We start from the raw sequence: 22,661 nt of genomic DNA, 5'->3' as shown, positions 1-22,661 counted from the left end.
CACTATGAATCCGCAGGTGATTGAGAATAATAACCAGAAATAAAGAGAGGAGTGTGTCACTCTTTGCGCACACAGACCGCGTGGGCGTTTCTACCGCAGCGCCATCGCCGCCATCAGAAAGTCACAAATCCTCTGCCTCCGAGTCCCCATCTCATGTGTCTTGAAGGAGCTGATCTGGATGAGGGGGGGAGGGGGAGGGATGCGAAATGCATTCGAAGACGATTAAATTCCTACTGCACAGTCTGACTCATGTTTGTCTTTGTTCAGCGTGGTGCCCAATGCTAATTCAACCACATGCCCACACGCTCAAAAAACACGCTTAGGGAGGGAGCGGCGGCGGAGGGGAGCGGCACGCCAACAGCAGAGACTCGGCCCTGAGCTGAGTTAGTTGGTGGCAGGTAGACAGTAATACCGCGTCGACGGCCACGGCCACAAAGTCTTCGCTCATCTACTTGGTGACATACGACTGACAATCAACATGAAGCTAGTAGCAGCACACCCATTAGCCGCGTACATTGCACACAGGATGGGCCGTGCACTATTTTTTCAAAGTAAACTCTTTTTGCACCATAATAAACGAGTGTACTTTACCCTCAGTAGCATCTCTCTCCAGACCTGCTGGAAAAAAATTCCCTCGTTATTCACACTCCACATCCAAGTTAATAATGCAGGCCTTCTGTTATAAATCTGTAGCCTCCAAGTTCACACTGGAGTTATTTTCTCACACTTTCCGAAGCTCCCTCCGGGGCCGCATAAGAACAACTGTTTTCACTGGAGTACTTCTCCTGAACTTGTTGAATTTGTAGGCCCTTTTAATAGTACTCGTTTTTAAGATTTCCCTCGATTTTTCTCTTTTCGCTTTGCAATTGCACTTTTAAGCATCCAGCAGCTCCTCCACATCCTTTTGGGTGTTGCATTGTGTGGCGGCTCTGTGCCTCGACTGCGCGCTCTGTGAATGTGGTCGGGTGCTATTGGAGTTGCCCGGCAATCACTCCGCGTCACACACTATTGGGACGGAGACACTCCCATAAGAGCAGGAGCACACCGGCATTAGCGAGTTTCACAGGTAAAGCAGCTCCTCTGTGATCAGCTGGCAGGCCGCCTGCAAGTCACTCTAATTATACTTCTCCCTTTGTTGCCCGGGGCGACCTATTCACGCACGTAGGTGGTGATTATGCAAGTGTGTGGATGGCCCGGCCGGGGCCGAAGGAGGTCGTTGAGCGATTCCGGTTCGGTGCTCCGGAAGGCGTTCGGGTCCGATGTTTCGGGCCTGTGAATCCGCTGAGTTCGATGGGAATGAAAAGCCTCACCTGAGAAACCACCTGGTTCTGCACTTTCCCCGTTCAGTCTTTGCGCCTCGTGCAGCCCTCCTATGCATGCTTACTTCAAAGTACGGTATTTTACAGCTTCTTCTGATTTCTCTCCTCTGGGATCTTTTTCCCTGCAGTGAAATACAAGAAATAAACAAAAAATATCTGATTTTCACAGTTTTTTTTCTCTTGTTTTCCCTCAAAACTTGCAACAGCCTGACATTTCTGCACCACATCTCATTTGTTCATATTCTCTCGTGCTTAATGCCAGCCAACAGTTGCCATGGAGACAGCAAGGTGCTTGGGGAGCAGATGTTAGAAAAAGTAAACACATAGACTCACACAAAGGGAGCAATGACAAAACTAATAAAGGGGTTTATCTGTTGCATTAATCGCCGCAAACACTCACGTAATTACTGCGGTGGAAATCAATCACTAATTTCCGCATAAATATTACCCACCTCCATTATTATTACATCTATCCTCTTGGAGGAGGTTTTGTCAAGGTCTTGTATGTGTTTCTGTCTTTGACCTCGTCCTCCCTTTTCCCACCGTGAGCATCCCTCTCTCTCTGCTACGAGGATCCATACTCATACGCATTAAGCATCAACACAACACCTTGCTCACCGAGTTTAAGATGTGGAGCAAAACTAAATGTGTGAGGTCCCCCGCCCCGCCGCCGAGTTTGAGCTCCTTCCCCCGTCTCATTGTCCGTCTCCCTCTCTCTCTCTCCACCAGGGCTTCCTCAGTCGCCGGCTGAAGGGTTCCATAAAGCGCACCAAGAGTCAGCCCAAACTCGACCGCAACTCCAGCTTCAGGCACATCCTCCCCGGCTTCAGGAGCGTCGACAATGACAGGTGAGGGTCTGTGCCGCGCTCGCGTGGTCCGCTCTGTCCCGGGGGGCCTCGCCCTGTGTCTCCCTGACTCCCTCGTCGACTGTTATTGTAGCAGTTGGTGGATTAATGTAACCAAGTCAAGATAATGTAACAGAGCCACGTTTTAACCTTTCAACAGGATTCAACTACAGTCTATTGAGATTAACTTTTAAGCTTTAGGAAATCTTTGAAGTCTGTAATAGCGACTTGATTCATCTCGAGGTATTTTTGCTGTATTTCTCCTTCTCACTAACCATCATTTGCATCGCTCCTCGCCCTCTCTGGCTTCGCTCTCCTGACTCTAAAGATCTATATTAAGTCTTCCATCCGCTCTTGGCAGACATTCGCGCCCCCCCACCCCCCCCCAAATGGCGTCGCGGCGCTCCCGGGCCGCGCTCCTAATCGCTTGATGGCCCTTCCGTGCCTGCGCCATCAACCGCCACAATTCCCGCCGCCCGTCCCCGCCGCGGCTGGAAAGCGGCCGAGGTGTCCGTCTGTGGAGATTAATTAACGGAGGTGCTGCTTTTGAAGAGATGTTCCACAGCTCTCGGTTTCAAAACCCTGAGCCGAGCCGCCGCTCTCTCTCCCCGTGCTTTTAATGAGGCGTCAACATCACTGTCAAACTCAAATTGTTCGGCGTGGAACACCGCGAACTTTTCCCCCGGTGGAGGGGGACAAAATGAGCTCGTATACGTCGCCTTCTTTGTCCCCGCTGCTTCTCTCGTTTTCTCTCCCACTACTACCCTTTTCTGTTAACGCCGTCTATTTTTCTAACCTCGCTCCCTTCGGTCCATTTCAAACTCATCACTTTCCAATTTCACCCTCCCCCCCCCTCCTCCTCTCCCTCCCCCCCCTCCTTTTTTTAAGCGGTGGTGAGGTTTCCAAGCCCATCAGCATTCATGTGCCCCCCACTCCCCCCACGATAAAGCGCCCCAGTGTAGAAAGCAAATATCGGACAGGAAATTGGAACGTTCGCGGGCTGAGATCTTAGCACTGGCAGAGCCAACGTGCATCACTCTTCTCAAATGCACACACTCACTCCCATACGATGAAAGTAGTAGCGGTGAGGGAGAGAGACGATGAGACGGGGGAGAGTTGGAGGGTGGAGGGAGGTCATCCTACACCCTGATCCCCACGTGGGCAGATGTGCAGCATCAAATGGGAGGACGTAGGATTGAGTTTGATTGCGCTGCGTCATACGGGCGCAAGTGTCAGCTGTGACGCCACCGCGAGGCCGCGTTGACCCCGAGTCGGTCTCAGAGGAGCGACCTGCCGAGGAGGAGCAGCTGGACCTCACAAATGAAATATTGATCCGTGGTAATCAGAGTCTGGACACGGAACACTCCGGTCTTTGGCTAAAGCAGAAACGCAGCACAGTACGCACGGCCGCAACGGCCCTGTACAAACTCACGCACGCTGACGACTGGATTAAAGAAGTACATCTATTTATACTGAGGGGCACTCTCGAGGAAGTAGTCAGTTTGTTCTTTTCAGGGTCGTTGACGCTGGCGGAGAGGCTGCACAACATCCTCTCCAGCTTTCACCGCGCCACTCAAGGTCAAAATTGGGGCAAAAGAAAGGGGAAAAGGTTGAAGTGGCACTACAGGTTCTACAGAATGAAGACGACTTTTGTCTAGTGTGATATGTGTGCGCATCAGCGCTCCGCGTGCTCGTCCTCTTTTTTCAGCAATTTCATTGACGACATACGGCCAGGAGAAAAGAGTGAGACATTAAACGGCTCTCAACAAAGCCAGTGGATGATTGGTGATTTTTTTGTAGTGCACGCGTGCGTTTCGGGGGGCTTGAGCGGTCAGCACTGTGACTCATGTGTTTTTATGGAAAGGCTGCTTTTGTAACACAGCAGGAAAGCTTTTCCTCACCGCCACTCACAGACTCTGAATATTAGCAGATGGAGAAAAAGGCCAAAGCAATTTACTGCATCCGTTTTTTCTCTTCAATATTTCTGTACCCTTTATGCTTGTCTCAGTCAATCTGCTCTGCTTGTGCTTTGGTGTCCATTGCATAGAAGACGATACGGTATACTGAGACCTAGATGCATGCTGGGAGGCACTCCTGAACCAGACAAATGGGTATGGATGAACAGGACTTGTTAGGACATTTTGCAAGTTCACTTGATATTTTGCATTCATCAAATCGAATGGAAACACTGCCAGTGTTCATTTACGTCCGTCACATTTTAAGATAGAAAACCCAGTTGTAAATTGTACGGAATCACGGACAAGGACACGTGTCCTTAATGAGCTCCAACACGCTTTGAGATAAAAGAGGCTCTTCTCATAACCACTTGAACAGTTGAGTGATGTTGTTTCTTTAAAAATAGGGTTGGAAACACATAATGGGCTTGATATAGTGTGTTTTCAAAGGTCAGCGTCCGTGCACGGAAGTGAAGCTGTGCTAACGGCATGCGTCGAGCTTTCGCCCTAAGCCCCCCCCCACCCCCCTGTCATTTTCTCATAAAGCTGCACCAAAGGGTGCCGTGGTAATTGTTGCAGGTGGGCATAGTGCGTAGTGAGGGAGAGACTCATCCATCCATAAATCCAATAAAGTGATGCCATTTAGAGTTATTAAATCCTGTAAACATTCCCCCGGTGGTTTCGACTGTAATATCCAACCTTTCCTGTTTCTCTGCCCCCCTCCTCCTCCCCCCAACCCGACTCACTGACTTACTAAGATAAACTTTTTGTTCTGCCAGCATCGCGACGTCTATTAACCCTTGGTGTCACATTTCTTCTGTCTCTCTTGTCCCGTCCTGCTCCGCTGTAACGCGTCCCTTTGCTCGCGTCTTATTGGCTGAGCTCATGGCTGCACTCGAGGTTCACTGGTGTGTTTCCGCTCCATTAAACCCAATCCAGCGCTCGCAGACTCGTCCCCGGATCGTCTCCTCTCTTCTCTCCGCCCTCGCTCCCTGAGGCCGCGCTAACATCCCCCCCCCCAACATCCCCCCTCGCCTCTCCTCTTGTTCCTTCCTATTTGTCATAATTTGCCTGCTTCCCACCCCGTTGCACGGGGGAACGTGTCCCTTAACAGCCCTTCATCTCTTTTCTCCCTCAAGTCATTCCATCAATCCCGCTTCCCTGGTGCCGAAGGTCACATGCTCGTCGATAGCATGTGCACGCCTAGCAAAACACACACCTTTTTCTCACAGTCCAATAGGTGATCCGCGTTGTGATCAATACCTTCTGGCATCAGCTCGTTCATTCACTGCACCAAGTGTTGATTCAGTGTGTATCGGCGATGATTCCTGGCGTGCGCGCGCAGTGAGGATGTGGGCGTGGCAACAGTCCCGAGAAGTATCGACAACAATCCAAATGACGGGTTCCACGATTATTATCCAATGGCCGATAGGAAGAGACACAACAGCAGTGTTTACATAATTGTCTTTGCAGTAGAATAATCCTAATCATCTTCCTCCTCCTCCTCCTCTTTTTAGCATCCTTCCCCTCTCGCCTTCTCATTTGCAGTGAATCAGCATGACTCTATGTAGATGAAACAGAGCTCTCGGGGTAATAATATGCTTGATCCCCATGCAGACTGGTTGAGCTAAAGCATCGGGAAACATAATGACTTTCATTTGATTTTTGAGGTTTCGTGGCATTATCCCCCTCTATCCGAGGTTGTAATGAGGTCTTTATTAATTCACGAGTAATTCGTTGTTGTTTAGGTGCTCGGGCGGAGGTGGGTGTTTTTGAAAAGGTTAATTTGTCCGGCTTTCAAAAACAGAGGGCTCTTCATCTGCTCCAAGGACGCCGGTGGCTATTCAATTTTAAATTTCTAGCATCCCGGCTAAGTGTGTGATTTATTTATGTTTACTTCCATTGCCGCTAAAGAGGTTGTGTGGATTTACAAGGTTTTACCTTCTGTTACTCAGACAAGGTGAAGTCTCTTCCTGCTGTTGTTGGAAGTTCAAACCCTCTCACAGACAAAGAATTACTCAATCTGTTGGGTTTTTTCACAGAAAATGTAGAATTCAATGACTTAAAGGTTGGCACCTTCAGTCTTATTTGTAGGAAGAACAAATGAAGTAATGTACAAATTGCACAATAAAGTGCAGTCCCTGAAAGAAGAAAGCTCTGCACTTGAAGGATCCATTATGATGTGCTAATGCGCAATTACATTTCAAAGGGCCTCGGGTTGTTTCTTCAAAAACCTTTTAGCCGCTACGCACTTCCGCTGCGTCACCCGCGTAGCAAAAAGATGATTTACGTTACGATCACTGTACTTCCTCCATAGCGTGTAGCGCCGCCCTCGCTGCGTTGACACCTGCCGGTGGATGTTTAACCCCGCTGGGCCCTTCCCGTGAGGGCCTCCTCTCTTTCATTTTCTCCCCGGGTAATGAGCTGTAATGGAGAGGGCCTCGGGCGTGACAGGAATACAGAGGGCGCCATCACAGTAGCTCCCCGCGCGTCCCTTTGGAGGACTGCTCAGTACGCATGCAAACACTCGTTTTCTCATTCGTGGCTCTCTTTAATCTGCCCCTGTCACAGGCTTGTCAGTTTTTGCTCGCGCGCTGGTTTTGTCAGTGTTCGCGTCGAGGAATAGCTGTTTGTACGGCATCATAACGTGTTGATAGTTTACATATAGAGGGTCACTCTACGAGGTGCCCAAACCTTGAGAGAGTTTGCTCTGAGGCAAGATTTAATACAAGAGCTTTTCTACATATAAACTCCAGGGTATTGTTACCAAAAACGTAGTTATTCGGGTTCTTTTGTTTTGTCGACGATGGCATACGCTTCACGGAGACATTACAGCAGCGGGCTATAGGAGAGATAATTAATCACTCCTACTCTTGTTTCTGAGCGTCAAAAAACACGTAGAAAGATGACCGTTCAGGTGTTAAACAGCTGGTGCGAGGAGCCAGAAAAAAAACTAAACTACGCACCGTATCTTAATTTGCCTTAATGTTTTTAAGCTGCCAGTTGCCATCTGCCAGTCCCTCATGCTGAGATCATTTGCAAAAAGCAACATCTTTTCAAGTTTCTGCAGACTCACTTCTGGGGCTGTTTTTTGATGCGAGCCAGCAGGGATTCTGTCAAGCTGGCCGTCCATCAGAAATGTTGATTGGTCCCTCCGACTTTGCACCGACTCACATCACAGTTGGCAACTAAAGCGAAGTCCAAAATGACTCCCTCGTTCCCTCAGGCCATCAGTGGTTTACTCAGTCAGCGAGAGGTACATTTTTTTTACGTTTGAACAATAACAACTGTCATCATTGTCAGGTAGCGTGTTGGCCACATCCATGAAATGTCATGCATTGCATTGTGGGATCGCTAGTAGAAAGTAGTGGTGATTTCACTGTGTCAGACGTGGGAGCGAACTGGCTCGCACACCTGAATCACCTCACGCGAGGCGGCACAACCTCCGTTATTCTTCCCTAAATGGTTGCACTCTCTGAGAATAACCTGGTTTTAATCACTAGTGCTGCATCACTGGAACCGCTAACTCTAAAAATCTAGTAGGGCTCATACTGTGTTTCTCAATAGATTGTGTTGCACACAATCACAGGAAAATGGTTGGCAGCACTTGGCTGGCTGTTACCATTGCTTAATCCATTGTTAATAACCCGACCTTTAAGTTCTTCCCTGCTTATTGATGCAAACTCCATGGGTTTAAATTGGCTTTTGGACATTTAATAATGTGCTTGCTGTGATTTATTATTCTTTTTGACGAATTGCCGTGTGAGTGCTCTGTTAATAAAACACTATTTCTGTAGTATTTATATCATATGGCTCAAACTGAATCGGGCTGAAAAGGAGAAAAGAGAGACTGGCAGATGTGGCGTAACAGCAGCACGGCTCCACTGCTGCAGTCTGACCTAGTTAGAAACAAACATTTAAGATCCAAGGTGCCGAGCTGACTGTTTACCTCCCCGTCGCCACCCTTTTCGCCCAAGGACGGGCTGCTGAAGCCACTGAAGCCGAAGGAGCGTTACATTCCACCGGATGCTCTCCTGTCGTCCCCATTTACGCTGACAAAATAACCATTCTCGAAAAGCAGTTTTGCAAAACACTGGAATCCGTCAGAATCTATTTGACTGATTGCTGCAGTAGAGGCTGCTGCACTTAGAGAATGGTAAATACAGCGACAACCACTGAGTGAAGGGGAGGTGAGACGGAGCCAGACAGACCCCCTTATCCCGTTAAAAAAGAAAAAAAAGGCTGTGAGTGTGTTCTTTGAGTGCTGTCATCGTTAGCCGGATTATGTCTGGGTCAGACGCCGAGCTTTTTAAATGCAAACCCCCTCCAATAGCTCGCTGCACTCACACTGCACTCGTGTCCCTCCTATCAAAACACAATTTATCATTCCCACAGTTTGGAGCACGTCCTTGTTTATACATTTTTCTTGAATTTCTATTAAAGTTCCTCACAGCAGCCATCCAATTATGTAGACAATAATTAAGGCGCATTCATAGCTTTTAGACGACCTCAGCGATAATAATGCAGATGTTTCCTGAAGCAGTTTACGCCCAAATCATTTCATCAGCTTCAGGAGGAAGCAGGTAGCCGGTAAAAAGCCACTGTAATTCTTTCCACGGTTTGGTTAATTATAAACCTAACAATGTGCCTGTGACCTTTCGTCCGGCATGGGCGTGAACGCCCCCCCCCCCCCCCCCCCTGCTGCGTGCCCATTATGGTTGTTCACTTGTCATGCGTCCGGGAGGGTAAGGGCTAAGGGTGATGTCATGTCCGATGACATCATCGCAGACGTGCAGGGAGTGCAGATTAGTGGGCCTTGCTCCACTAAAAAAAAACGCTCTCCGGTGTCCCGCCCCGGCCCCCATGATCCCCTCGTTCCAGCTCCGTCAGTGTAAGCTTCAGAAATAGCCCCCGAACTCAAACCCCATCTCCTCTGCCCGTCTACCGATCCTGGGTCAAACTGAGCCCGGCAAAACCCTCCCACACACATTCCGGCCTCACCAGCACCGAGCCTTTGGCCGGCCTCATCGGTCGAGTCACTTCGCTGAGCCCCCGGCCTCGTGTGTGCAGGGTATTTATTTTTTACGTCCCTAGCAGGAGTCCGTGCAGCCCCCCCACAGTCCCAGTGGCAGCAGCGGCTGACAGGGAAAAGCAGCACACCTCGCACAACAGTTGACAGGACAATGAGCACACACACTCCCACTAGGTGGGGGGGGGGGGGGGGGGTAAAGCCAGGCTAGGCTGCGACCGCAATCCCCCACTCACACACAAACACACACACAATATGGCTCCTCCCTGCGCTAAGAGACAGAAATGGGAGGTGCAGTCAATGACTGATAGTGAAAGGGAGTGGGATAAGCTGGAGTGTGCATGAGGGAGGAGGGAGGAGGGGGGGGCAGTGGGGGAGAAAAGGCAACCGGTCTTCATCATTCCCGAATTCGGAGTTGAGTGCCGTGGAACCCCCCTTGAAATTAATTCATGCCGAATGCAAGAAAACGGCGAGAGGAGAGCGCGTCCCGTTGAGGAGACAACACAGGAAGTAGGGCATGCTCCGTGCCGGGTGAGCGAGGGAGGGAGGGAGGGAGGGAGGGTGGGAGAACGCCAGGAGGAAAGGGAGCAGCGAGAGAGGGAGTGCATTGTAGCGCTCATTCTCCACCCCTTGTCTTAAAGCAGCAGCAGGAGCAAAGAGAGAAGGGGCCGGGGAGAGAAGGAGGAGGAAGGGAACCACAAGTGAGGAAGCGAGGAGGCGAAGCAGCAGTCTGCGTCGGCTGCCGGGGGGGGGGGGGGAGGAAATGGAGCTTTGAAATCGCTTCTGCCCTCCATCCCTGCCTCTTTTTCTTTTTATTCCGGCTCAGCCTCGGCTTCTCTCTCCGCTCGCCTGCAATTGTTCCGAGGAATTCTGACGATGCCGGGTGAGTGTTCCCCTGCGCTTCACGCGCCACTCGCCCTCCTTTGTGTGTTGGTCATTGCCTGTGTTCCTGCGCTGGGAGGTCGTCTCCTTTTCGTTTTTGTGTGTGTGTGTGTGTGTGTGTGTGTGTGTGTGTGTGTGTGTGTGTGTGTGTGTGTGTGTGTGTGTGTGGCCGCGAATAGAAATGTGGGCTCGAGGAGGCTTCAATGAGACTGTTTTACGCTGCTCTGCCTCTGTGTGCCGTCCAGCTGTGCCGTCCTCCTCCTCCTTTGCTCCTCTCTGTCAGTGACAATGCAAAAGAGACTGCACACCGACACACACACCACTACACGCTGCGTATATTCAGGTTACTCAGTCATTATTATATAATTCCTCTTAACTCCCAACGGCCTTTCATTCACGGCGGTGCGTTTATTACACACACATCTCACACACGTCTCTACATGTAGATATATTTTGATTTTGTCCACTTTGCTGCCGCGATCCGGTGAAATTGTGGGACTAATAAAGGAATATATTATGTTATCTTTCCGAGTGGTGACCGTTACCCACATGCAGCGACATCGCACAAAGCTGGCCTGTGTGACGGAGGGCAGCCAGCTAACACAAATCAGATGACTGGGCCGAGCTTTGAGGTCAGTCAGGGGGATTCTGGCCGGCATTCTCGGTGAAAGTGGTATGTTGGAGGCAATTAGCCATTAAAAGGGAGAGAGGATGGAGAGTCGGCGGGAGCAACAGCTCGTTCCACCGGCGATGCTTCCTGCTGTCTGCGCGAGGGAGGACGGGCACGAGGGGAAGGGAGCATCTCGGCGGTTAGTCATCATTCCGTCCAGGCCTTCGGGGAGTTTATGTTTTAGGTTCAAAGTGATCCTACAGGGCGATATTAAGTAAAGTCAGTGCAAACCCTTCAGGGAGTTCTCCGGGATTTATTTTCCTTCTACGCATGGATTATTTCAATGAATATCCTGTTTAGATTTTCCCCCAAACAGCAGTGGGCCGGTTGATGCCGGTTCGGCGTAAAAAACACCTCACATGCTACTGACATGCAATGAATTAATTCAAGTACAATGAAGTGACTCCAGTTAGTTGAGTAGATCCACTTGAATATGACTCATTCAGGAAGCCTCTCTTCCACATAATGCAGCGAGAGTTTAGTCCAACCGCTTCCGCAGGAGACCAGCATTCGTCCAAATATTTATTACCCTCAGAGATGGCTTCACGGGGGGAGAAAGCCTCCTTTGGTTAAGCAAACACACAAATGACAGTCTGATGACTTTGTGCGCCTCGTTCGCCGCAGTACACAGACAGGCTTCAGTGTGAGAGCTCAGCTGGTGGTCCTCTCGATGGTAGCCTGCTGTTTAGCCCTCGAGAACTAAAACGCCAGCTCCCCTCCAACATGTTATGCTGCAAGTCTGTGTTGATATGCAGGAACAGTGTGATTCCTCTTTTTCTCCCTCCCTGCCTGGGGTTCTGTGTGCGATCCCATGCATGAACAACATTAGCATGTGTGCAGCTATGCATATGCTCTGAGCGCGCCCGTTTCTCTACCTTACCCATTTTATCCCGCGTCGGAGCTTGCCAAGTAGGAACCTAGACGAGCGAGAGGTGGAGCGGTTAGTCACTGTCACCTTAAACGTGGGCCGAGGCAGGCATCTCGATATTATCAATATCTAGTGTACTAGTTAGTTGTTGGGGACTAAAGCTCTTATGCAGAATTCTTCCCTTTGCCGGGACTTAAATCCCCCGGTGGACTGTTCTTATGTAATGCACTGGACAAATGAACCACTGGCGCATTAAATAATAATATATATGATGATGTATCTGGGTTGCAGGGCAGGGCGAAGATCAATGCAGGGCTTAGCTCTTTACAGTATATACCCCCCTCCACACCTCTCCATTGTTCTGTCTCTGTGTAATTACTCTGTCATAGATCGTCTCCGGGAGGTCCATTGATTTACTGGGAGCTGGTGAAGTGGAGCAGAGCATTAGATCAGACACACGTTCGGGGAGGGGAGAAGCGGGGGGTCAGCCGATCCACTGTGGGACAATAGGTCTGAACCGTTGGCCGTTCAAAGGGGGTGGGGGGGGCAGCCAGAGTCTAACCCTTAATCAACCACACTCAGCCATGACCACGGCGTTACAAACATCCAGGCAGGCGGAGGTGGTCGCTCAGCGCACAGGCGTCTGCCCTCGTTCGGGGACGTCTTTGTGTCCGAGGCCTTATATTCAGTGAGTTCTCGTTCTCTTGAGAGTTGCGGTGCGCACGGGGGGAACGCAACGTCGGAACGCGTCGCCTTCAATCCAGCTGGTGAGCGAAAGCGGGTGGCGAGGAGGCTGCGTCGAAGGCGTCCCGCGACGTTGTTCTGGATCTCTCCGGCTGCGCCTGGTCGCGGGCGAAAGAGGAGCATATGCTCATGATAGCGCGGCGTTGCACGTTGTCAATAATTGAATCACTCATTCGCTCTTTCCTGCCCTGGAGGCTGGAGTCAATAGGAGCAACATGAGAGGAGAGCTTTAAAGCATCGGTCCTGAAGGTCTCTTTCTGTCCTTCCTACATATATATATATATATATATTTCTTTTACATAAACATGCAGAAAAGCTGATGCCACTGGCCCGTTGCGGTTTTATCTCTGGGCCTGTCTCTCTACAGTAAGCTGCTTTACAAAACTGAAATGGAGGGCCTGGTTTAGAGGGATGGGGGGATGAAGGGAGGGAGGGAGGGAGGGATATCCAACGTCTCTAACGCTTCCCCTTACTTCACTTCCTGTGCCCGTACTTCTCGACTGGGCGGCGCTGTCTTTACATAGCAGCACAAACTGTTGTCGTCAGTCTTGCCGTCCTCATCACTGCAGTGTAATCCATCTCCTCTCTACTTGAGTTGATCACAGTTCAATTTGCTCTTTTTTTCCTTTTCCTCCATCCCCGTCAGCCTCTTCATCTCCCTCTCGCCCGTCCCCTCCACAGCCGCCCACTCGTCCAGCGCGCCTCACCCACCCTCCCTCCATCCGTCCGCTCTGCGAGGCAGACTTGTGGAAGCCTGCCTGCATCCACTCGTTACCACGGCGTAGGCAGGTGGTGCTCCGCTAAACGGCTGAGCGGCAGGCAGGGGAGCGACTTTTTTCGGAGGCCAGGCCTTTCAGAGGGGGGGGGTCGTCTAGGAGCCCCGTCTCTCCCACCTTCTCTTGTGACCCATTCTGTCTGCAGCTGCACTCTTGGCTCATGGTCTCGCTCATATTCCACCCACACACACACACACACACACCTTGGCACGGTTCGACTTTTCTCACAGGTTCGCAGCGTCTACGGCGTGCGTGCTGGGAAACCGTACCCAGGCAGACTAATGCACACATGCACTGGACATGTAGGCAAAATGCGAAAGGGGAAAGCCGCCCCGAGATTCGGAACAGAAGGCCATTGTTCATAATTCACAGGGAAAAAAAAAAAAAAAGATTTAGATCTCCTGCATTCCTCTCCCGCCAGAGTGATTACAAATAAACGTCCATAGAAATAATAAAGAGTAGCCTGGACTGTACCTACATTATATCATGGAGCAGTTGCACTCCAAACACCACTAAGAGGTATGATATTATCATGACCGAGGCCAAAAGAATGAGGAAATCCCCCCCTCCTCCCCCCCAAGTGTTTAGTCTCCAGGCCTTGGCTTTGTAGTTAACCTTTACCCGGCCATTCTCCAGAACAGCGAGGCACGCAGGTCTGTTTACTTGCGATAAGAGGGGGAAATCTAGCGCATCGGGGAGAACAAGTACATTAAATCTCCTCCAACTTCGCGTGTACAATGCAGAGACCTCACACTGAAAACACGCTGGCTTGCGTCACTTTTTCGCCAACTACGACAAAAAAGATCTGGCTGTTTCGTTCCCGCCACATTTTCTCCTCCTCTCTCTCTCTCTCTCTCTCTCGCCCCGTCTGTTCCGTTTCTCCTCTGTTTTTTTCTCCTTTTTTTCTCCCTCTTCCTGGTGTCCATCTCTACCCGGCATTTTCCCACCGAGCGCGTTGCCGAAGGCCGAGGCTTTGTTTCCTGCTTCAGGGACACATGGTGGGGGGAGGAGGAGGAGGAGGAGGCCGACTTCCCAGCTGCCAACTTGGGGTCCATGTCAGCGTGAGAGAAAGCAGGGGAGACAGATGTGATGAGGACAGAAGTTCTGCAGGAACTGACTGAAAAGATTTAAAAAATAACATAACATCAGGCTGTCAGCGGTTTCCTCCCCCCCCCTTTACCTTCATAAGGCCACTGTGTGCATGCATGTGAAAAGGGACACTGTCTTTTTAAATGGGATGTGGAGGGGTGTGTTAGCAGCAGCAGACATCCTCTGGGAGCGGTCTGGTGTAGCTCAGAGGGCAGAGGCTCCAGCCGCGTTCCCAGAGACTCCGAAATAGTCTGGAAAACACCAGCCGCTGGTGAGGAATGCGCCCCAAAGTGGAGTTTTGCGTTCCGGGGATCCAGCTCGGAGAGCTGCAGCCGGACCATGTTTCACATATTTAGTAAATCGTAAGTGTCTTTTTGTTTTAACGCGCTCGGCTCCCTGGATGGTCACGGCTGCTCGCTGGGCTTTTGGGGACCCGCCGTCTCCGCATCCACTCCGGGGGGGGTTCTTTGAGGCTTCGGCTAACCCGTGCAGTACTTTCTGTACCAACTGAGAGTGTTAGGAAAGATCAGAATAGTTGATTAAAAGAGAGAAGAGGCAGAGTGCTTCTGCATAGTGGGAGAGGAAATGTGCTGGGGGAAAAACAAGGACGAGTTCAGACTTGAACAGGGAAACTATTCAGCGCCGGGAGCGAGTCGGCGGCTTGCTGTGCAGATCAGATCCCCGTATTGACGGTATTTATGGTATTGACAATTTTGAGCCAATTGTGTTTTCAAGCCCAACTCTGATGAATATGAATAATGCAACTATTACCAACTTTATATGTCGAGGAGAAATCTGCTTTGTGTGGGTAGAAAGTGTCGTCTCTCTTCCTCTGTGTGAACTTGTGTTTGTCTCTGTGTCCGATGCCACCGTTTGAACTTCCTCATCTCCTCTGCTCCTTTGCTTATGTTCTTATCAGCTCATCTGATAAGCTGGTATGCAAATTCCTGCTTTGGGATTATGTTTCATGTTTTCTTTGGTTTGCTAAAAAGTCCAATTACATAGACATAGTTTTTTTCTATTAATGATTTTCTTCCTGGCCTATATACAAACGCTCGCTGATGAACACACTCTCCGTGACCTTGGCTCACGTCTGAGTCATTCCCTCCTACTGTCTGTTGATGTAGCTGTGAAGCTTTGTGATTAAAGCACCACAATATTGTGTATATTGAGGAATAAGAAATAGGAGGTGTTGAAGGCGGATTGCAAAGCATGCATCTATATGCATGTGGTGTGCGTGCTTTGGGAGGGCATCTTCAGCATCTACAGTATAATACGTAACGGCATTTTGTCGCGTATCACAGCGTCACTGATTCAGGAAATTGCGGTTTTGGTTTCTGTGGCCCGGGTGATATCTTCATGTGGAGGGACTGTGACACCTCGCTGCCCCGCCGGACTCCGCACTCAGGCTCGCTGGCAAGAAGAAGAAGACAACGTTAATTGGGCAGACATGGGCTCCATTAGGCCGCCATTTTCCCCGTCCCCTTGTCTTATGATGATAACTTATGTTGTTACCAGTACCACCGGCCGGCTCCCCTCTCCACTGGGCTGTTTGAGTGCAGAATTAATGAGCAGAAACGGTGGTCGCAGGTGATTTGAATTACAAAGCAAAAAAATTGAAAGAGTTTTTTTTTGTCTCGCTGTTTTCTTAAAATTCTAAAAATAACGAATGAGCCTCGACCCGTCAAGGTTATTTGTTGGCAAGGGGGAGCGAGCCGGCTGGTAGTTAAAAGCAACTATAATTATCACAAACAGGAACCAGCCGGCATCAAGCACACGTCTCCTTCAAATCAGGTAGTTGATTCTTTTCCATCTGATTTATTGCCTCACAGTTTGGTTGGATGCAGAGATGTCGCTCTGCTGCGCCGTTTTCCTGCAATCGATTATTAATCCTTAATCTGGAAAGTTTATTCAATCTGTTTTTAGTTCTTTTTGTGTGGGTGAGTGCCGGTACCACTGGCGGGTCAACGTGTGTGGGCGTGAGACATGAAGCCATGTGATGAAGCGTTCCACGAGGCCGCTTGACTCAAGAACAACTTGTGTGAATATTCAATAATACATATTCAGTCCCCGTTGGGTCCCATTAAGGGCGTTGATTAAATCAATGTACCCATAACGCTGCATTGGGGAGGACCCAGGAGGCCATTCGTCATTAGCATGACAGTTGACCTTTGCCCTCTGAGCATAGTTGGTACTTAAGGAGTTACTCATCAGTGCGACCTTTGACCTCGTTGCACATTCTCTGTCAACGCGATGTTTTGGCCGTTCGGATCCCCCTCCTATGTGATAGTGAGTAGAGTGGTGGACAAACACACATTCCTCTTAGTGTAACAAAGTCTGTTGTACTGTATAGAAGCGACACAATGTGCTCTAATGACCCTTTCAGCGCTTGGCTGGTAAAAGTAGTACTATCACATAATTACAAAGTTATGAAATCTCTACCAAATGTTGAAAAGAAGAAAAAAACGGTCCTCACAGACGATTCACGGTACTTGGCGTGCTGCGCGCTGCAGCTGCTCCCGCGACCTCCCCTTTCCAGAGGTTGCGGTCAGAGCCAGCTGTTCCGCTCTCGTTCACCCGGCCCGTCACTCGCACGCCGTTGGTCTCCTGCAGTGAGTGTCCTCGCAGACGTTACGGCGATTTACCCTCCCGGGCCTCGCGGGGCGACCCTCTGCGCCGCCGCTGTAACCGAGCCGTGCGTGCGTGCGTCCGTGTGCACGTTACAGCCCGACTCAGTGATTCTGGCCTCTCTTCAGACTCCTAAAACTCCCCCCCAGGAGGAGCTGATCATTCAGGAGATACTGAATGCGGAAGCTAACGCCCTCCTTTCCCGTTAAGTGGAAACGGGTGTGTGTGTGTGTGTGTGTGCATGCGTCCCATTCTTGCCTTTAAAAGCTTCCCCGCTCTCTGTAAAGAAAAGGCTCCCTTTCTCCTCCGATACTTTTGGCTAATGCTCGTACATGTGTGGCACCAACTGGTTCTCCTCACAAATGCAGTCACACCATATATATATATATATATCGCTTGCAGCAGCGATGCCTGGGGCAGCGTGTCCCTCTTTTGTCTTGTGTGCATTAGACCGCTGGCACCGCCAGAGCCTGAAGAGCCGGCGATGTCAACCAGCGCAGGTGCCGCAAAGCGCTAATGCACTGGATGTGGACCAGCGTGGAGTAGACTGCCCACACATCCATGTTATCCATCTGTTTCAATTTTGTTTTTAATGTTTTACCATTGTTACCGCTTTCACGGCCGCACGGCGCAGCCAATCAGGACTCAAAGAGGCCACGCTTGGACGAGCAGGAAGAGGATTTTAGATTCAGAGAGTCTCAATGTGATGTGTGGCCATTTTCCTTTGGGGGTTATTGGGATTGAAGTGAAAGGCTGTTGTGTATCCGGTCCACATCACTCTCTATCGTCTGACCTCCCTGATTGGTGTCCTGGGCCTCGTGTCAGTATTCACATCTCACTCTGGACGTCTGACAGGATCCCTCCTCTTTCAGCCTCCTGCTGTTTGTTTGCTTGTCTATACTCTCCAGTTACCCATCAGGCTGCTCTTCACTCGGGTGCAGATGACAACCGCCAGACGGCGGGGCCGATGCACAAAAGCATCCATTGTCACGTGGGCGCCCGGAACCACAAAATGCCGTCTCCATTTCTGAACAGAACGCGACATGAATCTAAACGAAAGTCCCCTCGGTGATCGTGGGAAGACGGAGCCGATTATGGCTCAGTATTCCCGCTTGGATCAAACGAGCGGTCGGACCTGTGGCCGAGCGGTCTGCAGCGTGACAGACGCGCCGTTGTTCCATCGCAGCCTGAGGTCCTTCCCACTGACTCAGCGCGAATAATGGACACTGTATCTCGTGAGCCTCTGAACAATGGCTTATTTGTCAGGTTTCATAATTACGCTCGGACAAGCGGCCGTGTGATGTGTGCGCGCAGCACGTGTTGGGTCTTTATTCTTCTGCTTTGATGTCTGGGTTCAGGTGCTTGCCGAGCGGTTGGTGTCGCCGGGCCGGCTCGAGCTTTTGGGATTTGAGCCCCATCAACAAACCGGGAGGAGTTAATGAATGTTGAGACTCTGCTGGGATGTGAACATGAGGAAAACATATTGAATGTATCGCAACATTGAGCGCACAATGACTGCCACAGGACTCATCACGCCATCTCATTGGGATTCTGCTGGCGGTATCAGTTCCACCTCATTTCTGTCATGTCATATGACAATAATAAGCTCCATCCTCATCTGGAAGGACTTTTCACGGCCCCGGAAACATCCGGCACCACATCACTACTGTGAAGTCTGAGGCCCCCTTTTCATTAAAAATCAATATTGTTTTCTGAGAATCGATATGGCAGCACAGCCTGAATATTTACCCACACCTCTGCGTGTCGCCCGTACGTCCTCGCCCGGGTCTGCCTGTAGATCCGCATGCCCCATGTGTTGGTTTGGCTGAGAGCTTTATTAACAAGTAATTGCCGTGCCAGTGTGCCAGCGGAAGGCGTATTGATTGTTGTGAATGCTGGTCCAACAGCAAAGTAGAATGCTGTGTAAACACTCTACCACAGACAACACGATCAGCATGGAGACTTAACATTAGGCTGCTTAATGCTACAACATTAGCGAGCGAGAGAGGCAGAGAGATATTGTTGTTTTAGTCAGAAGCGATACATTTTGTGTTGGTTAATACAGTAACATGGAGCCAAATACAAAAGCGTGATTATTAATTGAGTGAAGATTAACAGCACTTTGTTCCAGCGTGCTGTTCTTGCAGCGCGTAGAGAAATGCGCTCTTGCAGAACGCCTGCAGGTTTTGCCTTCCAAAGCGCCGCGGTTTGGAGTTTGCAGTGCATTAATTCAGCCTATCAGTACAAACATAGTCCCTCCCGGTGCAGCCTGGGAGTCTTAAGTGCTCTGACGCCCGTATGGGCACCGGGTTTCAGATCCCAGACAGGCTATCAGATCCACTCTTTGCAGGATGCAGACTCAGAATCCATTAATCCACTGTACTCCTCCTACTGCTATTAGTCCAAACTGAGTTTCCATTGAACCCTGGCGGGTCACAGTGCGGATAGGATTTGGAGTAATGCAGGGGCATGAATTCTGATATAGTGAACAGTGAACCGACATCACCAGCCAGGGAAGGTGTTTGAGAGCTAAACATCTAAAACACGCAACAGGTAAACTCACGGGGAAGAAACCGATGAGCGGCAGCACAGGGGCCGTCAGAAACTGTTATTGAGTTGTTTCTACACTCGGCTGAGCTGGAAAAGTTGGCGTATCAGACAAGAGACGGGAGACTTTCACGACACTGATGATATCGTTACTTATGGAACCTTCCTCTCCGGGCTTTCACGCTGGGTTGCTTTTTATAGAAATAAAAGTGTCTGATAAGGCGAATATACCCTCACACAAGCATTTAATACAGCTATGCATCCAAACATAAGGTTCCATAGATGCAGTATGAACACTGCTGATCTGCCGTAGTTCTGATACGGTCTTACAAATCCTGTTCGTTATGGCTCGACCTTTTCAATTATGTATCTTACTGCAGGGCTTGTATAGTTGTGTCTGTGTCTCTGGAAGTTTCTGGACCATTAGAGCCTTAAATATCTCCTGGATATAGTGTCTGAAATATTTAGATGGTCCTCAATGACATCCAGAAAAAAAAGGAAGAGATAGATTGAGCGCTGAAATAAGAACAGAGCGGGTGGGAAAGGATCCTCGCCCCCCCCGAACACACACACACACACACACGCATCAGGTAAACACTGAATGAGAGACGGACGGGATAAAAATGGAGGCAGTGATGGAGGATTATCAAGGACGTAGAAGGGCGTTCGCCGGGAATGGACGTCGTTGGGGGAAGGTTACCAGCAACCAGGAGGCTTTTAATACCCGCTGATATTTGCAGAGACCGACTCCAGTTGAAGTCATGAGCAGATTTCAGAGACAGTTTCTCATTCTCAACACTACAAAGCGGCCTACGAGGCGCTCTAAATTAGGCGTTACAGTGCAAACGAATACAGCGGCGTACAGATGACAGGCGGCGTTATCGTTCATCAATTCCTTCTCCCACCAGTTCCACTGACACTAATGTGCTAATATGATATGCTGAGAGAAAAGGGAAAACCATCATAGCAGAATAAAGTGTATTCTTTTTCAGAAGTTCTCTTGAGAACACGTAGAGCGTCGCTCCGGCGGACGTCGCCTCGGCCTATTTTCCCAGCGAGAATAATTTAGATAAAAGGAATATGTGTATTCTACCGGTTCATTAAAAATGCTCAGCGTGTGGACCGTGGCCAGGTTTATCTTCCCATAGAAGTTCGCTGGTTTAAGGCCCGTGGACCGTCTCTAACAGCACATCCCGCTAGAGAGCCTCTGTTTCCCCCTCCGCTCGCGCGACTCTCTCGCTTGTTTTCTGCCCGGTACCCAGCCGACCAATCACAAAGCAGGGCTAGGTGCAAAACACACTTCCTCTGCAGCTGCGCTTTGAGAAAAAAAGGGCTCGCAGCTCCTGAAACCAGATAATTCGACAGCAAAGCGTTCCCTTGGGGCGTTCGCGCATGTATTTCCACCCTCTCTTCCAAAATGCGTGTTGTGAGTGATGGGGATTTAAAAAAAGGGAGAGAGAGTCCAGATCGTTATCCACTTCACATTGGACAGCGGATTTGACAACAAAGCCGGCTGACTGTACAAATGGCTGCGGCACAAGAGATGTACAGTGCACACGCGGCTCCGCTCGCATGCACGGGATTAGTGTCCAAGCCGTCCGCGGAGGGGACTACTAACAGAATGTTCGCACTCATTACACCAGCCATTGACCCGCTGTCTTCCTCGTGTCGGGGGCTTGTTTATGGGCCCTCGCTAGCATATTTAGCACAGAAATATTCCTTATGCTTTACAGTGATTGTAATACATTACTCAGCATTTCATCACAAGGTATCATCCGACATAATCCGAAATAATCATGAAACATGAAAATGTCAAAGATGACGGCCGAGAGTACGTTTATATCACGTGCTGTATATGAATAGTGTAGTGTAACAAATGTGGTCATTAAAAAAACTATTAAGTATTATAATACTGGGCCTTGTAAGTCATTATAAAATGCTTTATTTTATAAAGCACCATAAGCAGATTCTAAGTGTTTCTAATTATTTCACTTAATAACAAGTAAGAGTAAGAACAAGTTTAAGAATAAAACTGGCTATTCTTGAATGCTTGTAGAGCTTAATGTTATGGATCCAATACAGTAAGGGGCCGATCTACACATACAGACAGACGTCCCAAACGCCACCGTTAATGATAATCAATGCTTGGAATCGCCTCCTGTTTACAGCCCGGTGGTTCGTTGCATGTTTCCATTCTTTCGGGGACGTTTTGCGTTGAAACAGAGAAGCTCCCTCACTGTCTCCACTCGGGCTCAAATCTCTCTCTCTCTCTCTCTCTCTCTTAGATCTCATCTGATGCCAAGGCTGAAGGAGTCTCGCTCCCATGAGTCGTTGCTCAGCCCCAGTAGTGCTGTGGAAGCCCTGGACCTAAGCATGGAGGACGAGGTTGTCATCAAGCCGGTTCACAGCAGCATCCTCGGGCAGGACTACTGCTTTGAGGTGAGGAAACACGCGCAGATACAGAACACAAACGCACCAACGCCACGGAACATTCCCCATCCACCAAACTATCTCTGCAGAGCGTTTCAGCGACTTTAAGCTTGTGATTTTGATTTTACGGTTTCTGTTCACATTCGCTTTCGTCGACCTCATTTCTAGATGCAGCAGGAAGTTGTTTTCAGGGAGAAATCTCTTAAGTGAATAAAGACTTAAGCTGTAATACTGATTTGTATTCCCGGTTACAACAACAAATCTGATTCACACCCCTGATGGGCTTTTTCTCCAGCAGCTACCAATTATTATTCAGAGCGGTTTTTGGATCATTATTATGTTTTCGATCGTTCACAAAATGGTGCAAAACTACCATTACGATAATAAAAGGAGAAATGAAACAGAAATGTGAAAATGATCTAATCTCCAGCTGCTCCTCTCACTTTACATCTTTAATTAAAAGTCCTGTTCTTGATCAGCTACAGATAAACGCTGCGTTTGTTTTTAGTCGCTGGCTTGGTAAGAAATGATCCTCGGCCAACCAATAAACTGCCTCTTAATCACTGTAGATTTCACGTGTGCCCAAACACACGTTTGCCTGCACGCAGCTGTAACCAGGGAGCCTCGGCGTGACAGAAAGTGGCCGCTCAATCCGGCGCCGTTTACCGTAGAGATCAGAAAAACTGATATAATCGGGCCGATTACATCATTCTCTTTCTTTGTTCCATATTGTTAAACTATCCCGTCATCATCCCGTTCGACGGAGAGTTATCTCTCTCTCTCTCTCTCTCCGCCGCAACCATTCAGTCGTTCTTCAACACAGCCGAGTCGCCCTCATCCTCCTCGTATCGCTGTTTTGTATTGTTTGCTTTGCCGTCA

The 22,661-nt window shown here is 49.4% G+C and overlaps 1 protein-coding gene across 19 annotated transcripts in view; it reads left to right on the top strand.

The window, feature by feature from the left end:
* dab2ipb (DAB2 interacting protein b) overlaps positions 1–22,661 on the top strand; it is a 95,810-nt gene that overhangs the window by 48,503 nt on the left and 24,646 nt on the right. For 17 of the 19 annotated variants that reach the window (XM_078088955.1, XM_078088956.1, XM_078088960.1 and 14 more), the window contains 2 exons: positions 2,049–2,167; positions 21,638–21,791. In XM_078088955.1, the coding sequence (XP_077945081.1) occupies positions 2,049–2,167; positions 21,638–21,791 (273 nt within the window). Of the gene's footprint in view, positions 1–2,048; positions 2,168–9,457; positions 10,032–14,379; positions 14,540–21,637; positions 21,792–22,661 lie in introns of those variants that run through there. The other 2 variants (XM_040197660.2, XM_040197659.2) reach the window with 2 other exon arrangements.

Source organism: Gasterosteus aculeatus, chromosome 14 (assembly GCF_964276395.1).
Source record: "Gasterosteus aculeatus chromosome 14, fGasAcu3.hap1.1, whole genome shotgun sequence".
NCBI lineage: Eukaryota > Metazoa > Chordata > Actinopteri > Perciformes > Gasterosteidae > Gasterosteus > Gasterosteus aculeatus.
This window is presented reverse-complemented; position numbering and strand designations above follow the sequence as displayed.